At 45.7% G+C, this 13,280-nt stretch overlaps 1 protein-coding gene across 1 annotated transcript; it reads left to right on the forward strand.

The window, feature by feature from the left end:
- Positions 1-215: 215 nt before the first annotated feature.
- EDEM2 (ER degradation enhancing alpha-mannosidase like protein 2) lies at positions 216-8,275 on the forward strand. Its single transcript, XM_035548350.2, has 11 exons — positions 216-373; positions 490-600; positions 673-712; positions 953-1,058; positions 2,131-2,256; positions 2,983-3,194; positions 4,143-4,284; positions 4,613-4,737; positions 5,449-5,593; positions 6,738-6,859; positions 7,630-8,275. The coding sequence occupies exons 1-11, from the start codon at positions 261-263 to the stop codon at positions 8,113-8,115; spliced, it is 1,728 nt and encodes a 575-aa protein (XP_035404243.1). The 5' UTR covers positions 216-260; the 3' UTR covers positions 8,116-8,275.
- Positions 8,276-13,280: the final 5,005 nt, after the last annotated feature.

Raw genomic sequence — 13,280 nt, forward strand, 5'->3', positions numbered from 1 at the left:
GAGCCGGAACCTCCTGTGCTTCAGCTTGTGCCCGTTGCCTCTCGTCCTGTCGCTGGGCACAACTGAAAGCACACCGGCTCCATCCTCTCGACGCCCTTCCCCCCAGATATTTATGTACACTGAGCTCTCCCCTCGGACCACGCGGCCGCCGGCCCCGGGGCGGCGGTGCTGAGCCGCGGCCGGGCGGAGCCCGCTGAGGCGCTGCCGGCGCAGGCGCTGCCCGCTCAGCCCGGCTCGGCCCGGCCGTGCCCGGCGCGGCCATGTCGCTGCTGCGGGGCCTCGGCTCCCTGCTGTGCCTCTGCGCCCTGCGGCTCCCGGGGCCGCCGGCGGGACCCGGTGCGGCCGCCCGGGGGCTGGACGTGGCTTCGTACCGGTGAGCGCGGGGCGGGCGGCGGGCTGGGGGCGGGGTAGGGGTAGGGGTAGGGGGGTGCGAGCAGGCTGAGCCGAGCCGAGCCGTGCCGAGCCTAGCCGTGTCGTGCCGTGCCGCAGGGAGCGGGTGCGCGCCATGTTCTACCACGCCTACGAGCACTACCTGGAGAGCGCCTTCCCCTACGACGAGCTGCGGCCGCTGACCTGCGACGGGCAGGACACCTGGGGCAGGTAGGGGCCGCCGGGCTGGGCCGGGGGGGCCGCCGCTGGGCCTCGCCTCAGCTCGGCCCTCTCCCCGCACAGCTTCTCCCTCACGCTGATCGATGCCCTGGACACGCTGCTGGTGAGTAGGAGCCGGCCCCGGCGGGCAGGAGGCCGGGGCTCGCTGCCCCGACACCTCCTTGCTCCGGTGTGAGGGCCTGCGGCGCTTCGGGATGGGGGAAGCTGCTCGTGCGGCGTCAAGTGAAGATAACTCTTGCACAGAACCCTGAAACGAATCTAACCTTAGCCCCTAGCGTTAAATTCCACCGTTGTTTTCCTTGCTTTGGATGCTGAGCCTTGTTCTCTTGTGGCCCCACTGCAGATTCTGGGAAACGTTTCTGAGTTCCAGAGGGTCGTCGCCGTGCTGCAGGAAGGGGTGGATTTTGACATCGATGTCAATGCGTCCGTCTTCGAAACTAACATTCGAGGTGAGGTGTGGTTGTCCGTTGTGGTTGTGCTGCTTTACCTGTCTGTACAACTCTCGGGATTGTAGGCAGGGGTAATGCAAGGTAGCGGTCTGAGGGAGTTTGTAATGCTGTGTAATACGGCATGTAAATGCACAGAAAAACACTAAACAAGTGTCACTTCCTTTTTGTCTTTGTCCTGCACCTTTCTGCTTCCTGCATCAATATAAACGGATGCAGATGTGGCACTTTCAATATTCTGGTGCCAAGCTTTAAGCTTTGGAACAGATGTATTTTTCTGCTGAAATGGTACAAATTTAATACTTTATTTTCTTTGCATGCTGTTTTGAATCAGAGATTAGTAATTTATTGCTTTAGCTCTGTAAAATTTGTTTTTTTTTTTTTTTTTTTTTCTCCTTGAAAATCACAAAGACCTTTGCCTGCACCGCGGAGGAATCTTGTACCCTATTGACACCTCACTGCTTTTGCACCGTGCAACTCTGAAACACAGGCAGCAAACACAACTGTCAGTTACGCTTTTTTGTTTCTCCTTTCAGCTACTACTGAAACCGTTTTTGCAGCACTGTAATTTCTCTCTTCCTGCTCGTTATGCAACAGCAAGCAAGGCTGTAAAAAGAATTAAAAACTCCCTGCCTCTGTCAATCACACTAAAATTCTTGACTCTGACCTAGGCATTTTCCCGTAAGGAATTAGGAAGGTATGCTGTATTACATTACAGAAACATGGTATTAAGCTGTCTGGAAGAAGTGAAACACAGTTTCTCTCTTAGAGGTTCATGGTCAGTATACTTTTATCTTGTTTTGATTGTCTGCAGAACAGTGCAGGTGTAGGAGGGCAAATAGGGTCTGATGTGCATATTCTAATAGAAGTAATATATCTGGGTATCTACTGCAAACAGACAGGAAGAAACAAATGACTCTTCTTCTGTGGCATATTGAATTATGCCATTAAAAATAAGCCATCTCACTTTTCTTCTCCATGAACATTGTCCCTGCATCACAATAAAATAAGTCTGGTTTTGGATTTTGTTCCCCTCCCAAAGTGTTCTTTAATGGGCTTCTTGCTTGCCTTCCAGTGGTGGGTGGTCTCCTCTCTGCTCATCTGCTGTCGAAGAAGGCTGGCATTGAAGTGGAAGTGGGATGGCCGTGCTCTGGACCTCTCCTGCGGATGGCAGAGGAAGCAGCTCGCAAACTCCTGCCAGGTGAGAACTTGTCTGTTTTGCGCTGCTGTGTTGTAGCTCCTGAGGTAACTGGTGCGTCTGAGGAAGATGGCACTGCCTGATGCGTAAGCTCACACAACAGTCCCATGTTCCCTGAGCTCAAAGAAAGTTCAGCATGTGGGAGAGCATCGTGTAAGCACATAACACCAGTTGTCCGCGTGCGTGCCAAGTGTTGTATGTGCTTAACACATCAATTTGTTAATTGCTCATTGGGGGGAAATATATTTTATATACATAATAAATAAAGGCTTTGAAACAACAGCTTGTAAAGACAAGACTGCCCCTCTGTGGGCTGCTGCTAGGACGTGTGCTCTGATAGCATGACACCATTTCCATGTCTGTTGTGAGCCCTGGGCTACCCCTCAGTAATCATGAGCTCAGTGTTTATATGCTGTTGACCAGCCTGTGCAGTTGTCTGTTTAAGTGACTACTCTGCTTGTGCTGGGAAAAAAAGTAGGGCTGCAGTCACCTGCGCTGGGCAGGGGGGAAGAGATGGAAGATATCGGTAGCTTCCCAGGATTGTGTGTGTAGTTTGAGATACCCCCTCCTCTGTCCCCTGCAGGATCACACTGGACTTCTCATTTGCAGTTGCTGCAATTGCTCCATTTGTTACCACTGTAGGTGCGGGGGAATGTGAGGCACAGGTACCTGACAGCTTGTCAGGTGTAACAGTGGATGCTCTCATGTGAACCGAAAACTTTGTTACAGCTTTTCAGACTCCCACTGGGATGCCATATGGAACAGTGAACTTGCTGCACGGAGTAAACCCTGGGGAGACCCCAGTTACCTGCACTGCTGGGATTGGTACGTTTATAGTGGAATTTGCCACTTTAAGCCACCTTACTGGTGACCCGGTGTTTGAGGATGTTGCCAGGAAGGCTCTGAAGGCACTGTGGAAAAATCGCTCTGATATTGGACTGGTGAGTGAGGAAACAGACTCTGAACTTACAGGCTACTTTTTGTAAAGTTCTGAGGGATGCAGTTCCAAGTGTAAAAAGTACAAAGAGAGGGGACAGCACTGTGTTTGTTTATCTAGTTCTAATAGCTGGGCTGAAAGTTGTGTGTTCTCTGTGCAGCTTTGGTGTTTGAGGGATATCCAGAGCTGGAAGTGTCAACTCTGTGTTCACTGTCTTTCGATCAGTCTTCCATCAGTTGATGCACCTACCTGCTTTTAGAACTTAATGTGAGCTAGGGTGTTGCATATGTGAGGTGAACAGATGTATTCATGCGCTATATAAAGAAGTGTTTCCTTCTGATTGCTTTGGGATCTGTTTCTTTTTTGGCCCTGATTTTTTTTTTTTTTTTTACTGGAAAGAAAATAAATTTTTGTTGTTTTGTGAGGCTTTTTCCATCTATGCAAGGCAAGTAGCAATTGTGTGGTGAATTCTTCATCAGCTGGGCCTCTTTCCAGGCTGAAGAGTCCCAGGTGTGAAGGATCTATTTAAATATTAACATGGCAGCTGTCTCATGCCTCTGACAACCTTGGCATCCTTTTCTTTATCTGTACCTCTTCATTCTTCTCTATGCTTTTGTAACGTGGGAATGGGTACCAGATGCATCATGTTGAAAGAGTGGATTTTTACAGTAGCATAATGGCATTTTGTTTTGGCCAGTGCAGTGTTTACACCGGAAGCGTAAAATCCCGGAGTGACTATTTTCTACGGTTTGTACTTCTGTGGTACTGATAAAGATGTCTTGTACTAAAGAAAATGCTCATTGATATGGTTATTCTGAGTCTGTTCCCCTGAAAAAGGTCAGGGGCTTCTTGTGTGGTGGTGGTATGGGAATTTTTTTTTTAATTATCGTTTAGATGACAAGCTTTATTTTAACTTTAACTCCCTCTTTCCTTCTCTCTGCACTTTTTCCAGGTTGGTAACCACATCGATGTGGTAACTGCCAAATGGGTGGCCCAAGATGCTGGTATTGGGGCAGGAGTGGACTCCTACTTTGAATACCTTGTTAAAGGAGCCATTCTCCTGCAGGACAAGGAGCTGATGTCCATGTTCCTAGGTGAGCAGAGTTTTTCCTGTGTGAGGGGTCCCAGTAATGCCTCCTTGACTGCACCTGTAAAAGTTTCTTCTTCTCCCACTGTGTGGGACAGTGGGAGAATAAGAAAACTTGAATAGGTTCCATTAAGGACTGTTCCCAAAGTCTTTGTTTTAAGGGTTTGGAATGATCTTTGGTAACAGAATTATCACAGCGCACATCCTGAGAAGGAAGAAAGTGTGAGACATTCATTTGACATGGCTCAAGTGAAACAGGGACTTCTCTCATCCTTAAAAGATTTTTTTTTGGATTACCTACCCATCTATGCTTTTTTTTTTTTCCCTTCTAATAGAATATAACAAAGCTATCAAAAATTACACAAAGTTTGATGACTGGTACCTCTGGGTTCAGATGTACAAAGGAACGGTGTCCATGCCTGTTTTTCAGTCCCTGGAGGCTTACTGGCCGGGCCTACAGGTAAGAGCTGTCATACCAGGAGGCATGTAGTGATTTTGTTCGTCTGTCTTAGGTCAACCTTTAAAATAAAAATTATGAATACTGTGCTAGTTTAAAAGTTTGTTCTGATCTCTGATGAAATCTGCGGTTTTCTTGAGTCTGTAAAAGAGTAAATGTTGACTCCATCTATGGTCTATTAAAAAAAAAAAAAAAGTCGTCATAACATGACAAGAGAGCAGTTCTGTTGTAGCAAGCTCTACTGATAGTGGTCTCATTATCCAGATGGGAACCTAAAGGAAAAATAAAATGGAGCTCTTTTACCACCACAACGTACATACTTTCTTTTTGTGAATACTTTCCACCAAAATATGCTTAGAGGTTTGCTTTCCCATCGGCGCTTGTGTTTGGTCTGGGACTTGGTTATCCCCACTGAAGCAGAGTGGATGTTGTGACTGACTAAGAAACTTAGATTGAAGAAACCCAGCTTTCCGTAAACTAAAAATCAAGGCGACTTCATGTTATCTCAGGTGTACAGAATGTGATCCAGCAGAAAAGCAGCATGTAACTCCTCTTTGGTACTAGCTATTATTAAGGCATCATGCCTAAATACTAATCGTACCATTCAGACTTCCTGAACAACCCATTTCACCACCCCTTGCCTTGACTATGGCAGTGTTATTAAATAAATTCTTATGTTGTTTCTTCTTCACCCTGATGTTGCTCCTCTTCCAGAGCCTAATAGGGGATGTAGATAATGCCATGCGGACCTTCCTCAATTATTACACTGTTTGGAAGCAGTTCGGTGGGCTGCCTGAGTTCTACAACATTCCCCAGGGCTATACAGTGGACAAGAGAGAAGGATATCCACTCAGGCCAGGTAAGCAGAAACGAAATAAAAAGGAACGTAGAGTTCTGCTTTTGCTCTGATGGTGAGGTCAGACGTTAACGATAACTGCCCTCCAAAAGCTCCTCCCCAGTTTTGCTTTGGCTTAGTTCCTGCGTGTGTTTTACCAACGATTTCCATGGTCAAAGCGGAATATTTTGGCTTCTATCATTCACAAAGGCACAGTTACCTATTAAAGGAAGCAAACACTAGTGTTACTATATAAAGGGGTCTTGTTGATGAGTTGTGTTCACAATGTAGGATTTGGCAAGTTTATGTTAGATTCTCTGGTAATGGGACGTTTTTAAAGTCACGTGAAATGTTACTGTGACTGTATCCTTTAGATTTAGGAAGTGAAAGTGAGTGTGAGTAGACCACTCTAGTTCTTCTGAGTTCCTGAAATAAACTAATTCCAGTTACACTAGTAGAGTTCAGTATGTAATTGGATTAATGTTGTCTGTGATACTGCAATGAAATTATCCTTTTCCTGTTGTGCTTTTTTTTTTCTGGCAAAAATTTCACACCTGATTATTAGGCCAGTAAAGCTTTGTAATGTGCGTAAATTGATTTTGTTTCTCTCCTTGAGTGTTAAGATGAAATGCACATTAGACACTTCCAGCAAAAATACTCACTAGTGTTAACAGCATCCAAAAGAAATCATAAAGAAAACACAGCGTATGTGTCACCTACATAGAGTATTTCCATATTGCTTGTTTTCATGGTGTTTTAGATGCCCCTGTTTCAGAAGCTTACAGCATTGTTTAAAGATTATATTTGGGAGTTTGAGTTTTATATTTGTTATCCTTTCTAAAAGTATCTTTGCCAATTTTAACAACTGAATTCTCTCAGTTGCTCTGAGTTTCTCTGTTGCTCCTCTTCCCCTTCTTGAATGTGGGAGGGAGCATTATTCAGTCTTACCTGAGTTGATGAAACATTGTTAGAGTGATTTTCCTTGTAGCACATCCTCAGTGAAAGCTTGTGTTCTTTGAACCAGAGGAAGAGCAAGGCAAACCAGGCTACTTACCTGACTTTATTAAAATAGTATTGTTAAATGAATTCAAGGAGCATCTTTTCTTCACCATATGCATGGTTGATAATATATATGCTTGAAACTGTTTTTGGTTTTTGTTTTTTTCAGAGCTAATTGAGAGTGCAATGTATCTGTACCGTGCTACACGAGATCCCACGCTCTTAGAACTGGGAAGAGATGCAGTGGAGTCGATAGAGAAAATTAGCAAGGTGGACTGTGGATTTGCAACTGTAAGTGTGGCTGCTAAGTATCAGCTTTTAGGTAGAAAGGCTTCTCATGAATGATGGTTTGCCATTGAGTTAAATGATCACTTCAGCTGCAGTGTGGCTTCTTTTTTTCAAAGAAATCTTGTTTTCTTCTGAAGCTGTTTGGGTAATTACTGGTCATGTTTCTGGGAGTAACTTCTCCTACAGCCTGAAAAGTGGGCCAAAATCTACACTTGACTGTCACACCAGAGCCCCAAAACATGAGAAAGCATCAGAATCTTTTCTACTCTCCTGTATCTTGGTAGATACGAGGTGTCCCAGATTGGCAGGGAGGCTCATGTGCCCTGTAGAAATGCAGGGATTCTCTGCCTGCCAGTTGTGTGATTCTGCTTTCCCATTATACCTTGAAAATCTGATCAAGGGCAAGAGATCTGCAGTAAGGGATTTCTTTAAAATCTTTTATTAAAGATTTCAAACATGCTATCAAGCTCTCTTTTACCAAAAAAAAAAAAACACTTCCTTATAAATATTGGGAAGGCCTTGTGATTTGGGAAGTAGGTAAAGCCTTCTCCTGACTTAGTCTAGTGACTAGGTACTGAAAATTATGCTAATTCAAAACACAGGAAAATTTGTTGATGTACTTGCATACAATCACTTGAAATATGGAGTGAATTGATACCTCACTGTGTTTTGTTTGACTTAAGTAAATTGCAAGCCGATTTTACTCTTTCCCCAAAGTTCATAATTTCTTGAATTTGATATAACTGTAACCCACTGGTTCTCTTTTCCTGTAGATCAAAGACTTGAGAGATCACAGACTGGATAATCGTATGGAATCCTTCTTTTTGGCTGAAACAGTGAAATATTTGTATCTACTGTTTGACCCAGACAACTTCATTCACAATGATGGCTCGGTCTTTGATGTGGTGATCACACCATATGGGGAATGCGTCTTGAATGCTGGAGGGTACATCTTCAACACCGAAGCTCATCCCATCGACCCTGCTGCACTGCATTGCTGTAGGAAGCGGAAAGAAGAGCAGTGGGAGGTGGAAGACTTGATGCGGGAATTTTACTCGCTTAAGAAAAACAAGAAATTTACTTTAAAGCGAGCGTCTGAACATGGTGAAGGGGAAAGTACAAAAGATGCCACAGATGCCTCTTCAGGTGGAGAGAAAAGAACCTCTAAGAAGAGCTCACACTCCCTCTTGAGTTGCCCCAGTCAGTCTTTTAACTCCAAGCTTGCAGTACTGGGACAGGTCTTCCTAGACAACACCTGATCCTATTTTTATTGTCAGTTTAAATTATTGAACTTGATTCAGACTCTGGGAATATATTTTTATAGTTTCATAATGGAAAAAGTCGTACCTCACAATGTGAATTGTATGAAGTGAAGCAGCTTCCCATTAAATTCTGCTGCTGTTGGTTTGTAACATGTGATTCAGCCGTCAGCTGTTAATGATGTAAAGTTGCTAGCCTCAATCCGACTGGTTGCGTGAATAACAAACGTGTTCAGAAGGAAAGCCTCTCCAGGGTTGAGAGGTGCTGTGTTCAATTCATGTTGAGTTTGAAGTTTTACAGACTTATGCAGAGTTCACAGCTTACCCTGCTCCATAAAAGTGAGCCTAGACGGCTCCCTGTTGTTAGGGAAGAAGCACGGGATTACTAGCTCTAGTTCTAATTCTGAGACTATGAGTCTCCTCTGTGATATGCTTTACTTTTATCATTGCCCTCTTTGTGAATATGTGGTTAGCCTGTGAGATCCATGATTAGTCAGGAAAACCTTGTGTTTCGTGAGGTGAAGGCTCAGAGTTGTAGATCTGGCATGTCTGCCGAGCACGAAGGGTGGCGTGGTGGGAGGAAGGGACGTGTGACAAAGGAAACTGCCGGCTGCCTCCATATGTAGCATCAGCGTGGATCAGTGCCACCCCCCTGAAACAGTAAGCATCCAGGTAATGCCTCTGCAAACCGAGCTGGAGCATGGATAGCACAGGCTTGATTTACCCTGTAGCGGAGCTTGCTCTCTTCTTACAGAACCTGATAGGCTTTTTCTATGAAGTTTCCCTATTTCCTTCCTCTTATAAACTTCCCTTTGGGGGCTCGCTCACATAACTCCACATCAGCCACCTCAGTCAATGAAGTAAGCCTCTGAGCATGCCTGCTGAGCTGTGTGTAGCACCTGTGAGAGTAAAATGGAAGGAGACTTGATTCAAACTGAAATGCAACTTGCCCTTGATGCAGGAGACAGCTGAACACAAGTTCAGGAGCTGCTCCCTGCAAGAGGAAGTGAGAGAGCTGTTTTTGGTAATTCCTGTAATGGAAACCAAGCTGCATTTCCATCACTGCTGCAACAGGTGAAAAGCATGAAAACTCCTGGCATTCAGCTGACTTGGCAAACCGAAACTATTGTTAGTGTCTGCTTTCAACAGGTGCGTGCAATGATGAGAGAGCAAACTCAGTAGTGTTGTGAAGAGGTTTTTCTTCTTTAAAGAGAATAAAAAAGGGCAGAAAAATGATGGTCTTTCTCCATGCCTGCTGGATGGCAAGGAGCCCGGAGCAAGCACAGAGAAGCCAGAATCTGGCAGAGAAGCTCCAAGCTGGCAGTTTGAAGAGAATATGTGGGTAGCTAGTAAGAGGGTATCTGGTGGCCTTACAGAAGCTTTTGCATAGATTAGTACTTAGACAACCAGGAAAGTCGTGTGCCTCCCTGTGTGCAAGCCACTGCTGCCTCACTGCTGTATGCATTACAGCTGTTTCTTGTGTGTCTTTAAAATGCACCCCTGGCAGCCCAGGGATGTTTGGTTTTGCATCTAACGCTATTTTTTTCCTCCTCTGTGTTGTCTATTACAATGCCATCAGTCTGACATGGCTCTGTGAGGTGTGTTGTAGCCTCTTATCCTGTACCTAGCCCACTCAGATAAGTAAATCCATCTGGCCAGTGAAATACTGAAATGGAACCGAGTCAGGGCCCAGTCTTTGCTGGTGGGGCGGGATTACTGCTTTGAGGAGCTATTGTTCTTGTCTCTAGCAGCACTGGTGCTATAAAGTTAGATAAAACCTGAACTCCTATACCAAGGATGGAAATCCTGTTGCAGTTATGAGTAAACTACAGTAAGAGGCATTTCCATCTGTGGACAGACACAGAAGATGTATTGGATGCATTGGTAACTTCTACAGTCCCTTCTAGTCGTGTGCTTTTCTTTTCAGCAGATAGGACAGCTGTCCTTCTAGAAATACTGCATGCAACTGTTGCAGGCAGGTACTGAGAGTGGAGCACCCTAAAACATCTCTAGACAAAGATGGGGCTTTGCTTGTGGCTCCTCATTGTAACCACAAGGTTATATTTTTTTTCTTTTCCAGCTGTTCACATCTCTCACTACTCACTGCCCAGCTTGTAGAACAACAAAATACAGGTGTTCTCCAGCAGCTTCACTCAGTGCTCAGTCCTGATTCTCAGCATTGCCCCACCCTGAGGAAAATGAAGGACTTGCAGGATAGGCTGCAGATTACTAACGCAGTAGATGTGTGGTAACAGTGGAATTTCGGTACCCTCACCTGAGAGGCTCCATGGCAGAAGCAGGGGCTAGTAGCCTTAGGAGGTAAGATCTTTCCTCAGCGCAGCTGCAGCTGAAAGAATTAATCTGTCCATAGATGTTGTTCTACTGTGAGTAATTAGGTCTTGATTAGCGTTACAGGACATACGAGTTAGAATAATACAACCTCAATTTTGGCATGCTCCAGTTTGGAGTGACTACCATGTTAGTAAAACTTTATTTAACAAAAAGTTCTCTGATGTGGTTTCGTAGGATCCTTAGTAAACCTTTTCTTTAACTGGAAAACTGTCTGACTTGGCCTAGCTGCTGGAAGGCAGGCAGCATGCTCAAACCTTGCTGACGTGCAAGTTGTACTATTTCGTAGGCAGGGTGATGAAGGACAGATGTTTGGAAAGCCCTCCCTAAGGGATGGCAGGATGAAATGGATGGTGTCTCATTGTCCCACTAGAGGTCAGATTCTGTTCCCTGTATGCGTAGCTTGAGAGGTTCTGTGCTTAGTGAGAGTCGGATTCAGAATTAATATCACAAGACAGTTAAAAAAGAAGAAAGATGCAGCTTGTGGCATCCTGCTGCCTTTCCTTCCAGGAGCCTTATGATGAAGAACATCTGTGAGAAGAGATGGCAGGTCTGTTTTGGCATATTCCAGCTGGAGGGAGAGCTCCAGCCAAGCAATATGGTGTGCACTTGGTCACGTTAGCAGAACGTGGAGGAGTTTTGTCAGGAATCCAAAACGAGATGTGCATGAAACACAAATGGGTAGTGGCAATTCTGGATGGCTTCCAAGTGAGGCAGGTCAGAACTCAGAAGGTCCCACCTACAGTGCATGCTCCTGGCAGCTGTTGAAAGCTGGAAGGAAACTGCGGATTTGGTTGAGCTGTGAAAGACAGCACAGACACCAAATTTAGCATTTGTTATTGATGTTGCCCTTGTAATTGTCTTATTATTTTTCTCCACTGTAGGCAGCCTGCAAAGCTTAAGACCAGATTTTTCAAGGTATTTTGAAAGGAATTGTTTGGATTTGGAGGGGCTGGGGATGTGGCAGGATTGATGAAAGGTCAGAGAAGCATCTTGTGAAAGACTATTTTAGTGGAGCTAACGAAGGAGAAGATGGAGGAAAATGAGTCAGACCTTCGCATGGATTCCTGGCAAATGGCAAAAACACGTTCATTTAAAAAAAAAAAAAAAAAAAAAGAAGGGGGAAGGGAAGTAGGGGAAGCAGTAAGAAAGTGGACTGAGAGCTGCCTTTTTTTTTTTTTTAATTTATGAAGCAGCGGGAGTTAAGTAGTAGGTGAAAAGATTATTGTGCTTGCATTTCTTCAAATGCAGTGCTCAGTGGTTTTCTGTGAACAGCAATTTATGTAAAGAGCAAGTCATCCATTAGCAGATCGTGCATTTTACCAGTAAGTGTGATCAACAGCAGGCCCACGGGTTACTCATGTTGGTGACTAGTGAGGTAAGGTGTGATGCTGTAAAACTATAAAATACCTCACCTGGATCTCACACCGCTGGTCAGACAACGCTGTTAAGCAATATATTAATCCCTGGTGCCTTTACTTTCCATTGTTCTTTGTACACCAAGGGCAAGTTAAAATGGAACATCGCAATCCTTGCTGTCTCACAAGAACCCCATCTGCGCTGCTCTGCTGGGCAGGAGACGGTAGTAAAAGTCTAGGAGAAACTGAAGCAAGCAAAGGAGGAGGGCAGCTGCCAGTGATCTTGGGGACCGTAATAAGGAGCCGCTGTCTGTATGTGCGTCAAGAACATGCTTTCAAGTGTCTGCCTTTGCAAAGTCCTGTGACCTCTGGCTTGTTTTTGCTTGCTTTGTTAACCCTCAAGTATTTCATAGAATGATAGAATGGGACCTCAATGATCATCTAGTTCCAACCCCCTGCCATAGGCAGGACTGCCACCCACTAGATCTGGTTTGCCAGGGCCCCATCCAGTCTGGTCTTGAACACCCCCAGGAATGGGGCACCCATAGCTTTTCTGGGCAGCCTGTGCCAGGGCCTCACCACCCTCAGAGTAAAGAACCTCTTCCTAACACCCTATCTAAATCTCCCCTCTTTCAGTTTAAAATCATTCCCCCTTGTCCTATCATTATCTATACAAGTGAAGAGTCCCTCTCCATCCTTTTTTCTCGCACCTGGTTAGCAGTATGTGCGAATCCAACTTTTTCCCTTTTCTTCCAGGGGCAGAGCAGCTTTGTCACGAAGGCCTGTCTTATGGTCTGGGCTCTTCCAGTTGCTATAGTGTACTTGAGTCAAGAAGCTCCTGGGGTGCTGCACTATGGATTTCAGTTCTGTGTCTGAATTGCTCCCCTCAGCTAGCAGTAGGGAAGCATGTGGGTATTTTAACGGAAATAACCACGTTATTGTAACACAGCCAGGCTGTTTCTGATATTACTTTCTTCACAGGGACTGTTCTCCATGTGCTTATGTAATAAGGATATTAGATTGTTAGAAAGAAATGTATCAAAACAGGCCCCTTGTAAGTTTTAGCTAGCTCTCTTTTCGTAGGATTGCAGCTGAAGTAACAGCTTTACAGGGTGTGGAGCTGCTGTGGTGACAAAGGTGTGATTCCCCCATCCTGCCTGCTCTGGGTGCTGTGCAGAACGAGGTGCCGGGAGGAGGGCCGACAAGCAGCCTGCACGCTGCGAGCCAGGGAAGATCTTGGCTGAGCAGACGAGGTTATCTGCGTCTGGGCTTCCCTGATGTTATTTACGGCCAGCTTCCCTGGTGCTTGCCACGGTTGCCCCACGGCTCCAACCCGGCGGGCCGGGACTACATTTCCCAGCACCCCCCGCGGCGCCGCCCGTCCCCCTCCGGCGGCCCGCGCGGGGGCGCTGCGGAGCGTGCCTCGCGCCGCTCGGTCCGCGGCGGGGGGAGGGGGCG

This window comes from Cygnus atratus, chromosome 16 (genome assembly GCF_013377495.2).
Source record: "Cygnus atratus isolate AKBS03 ecotype Queensland, Australia chromosome 16, CAtr_DNAZoo_HiC_assembly, whole genome shotgun sequence".
Taxonomy (NCBI): domain Eukaryota; kingdom Metazoa; phylum Chordata; class Aves; order Anseriformes; family Anatidae; genus Cygnus; species Cygnus atratus.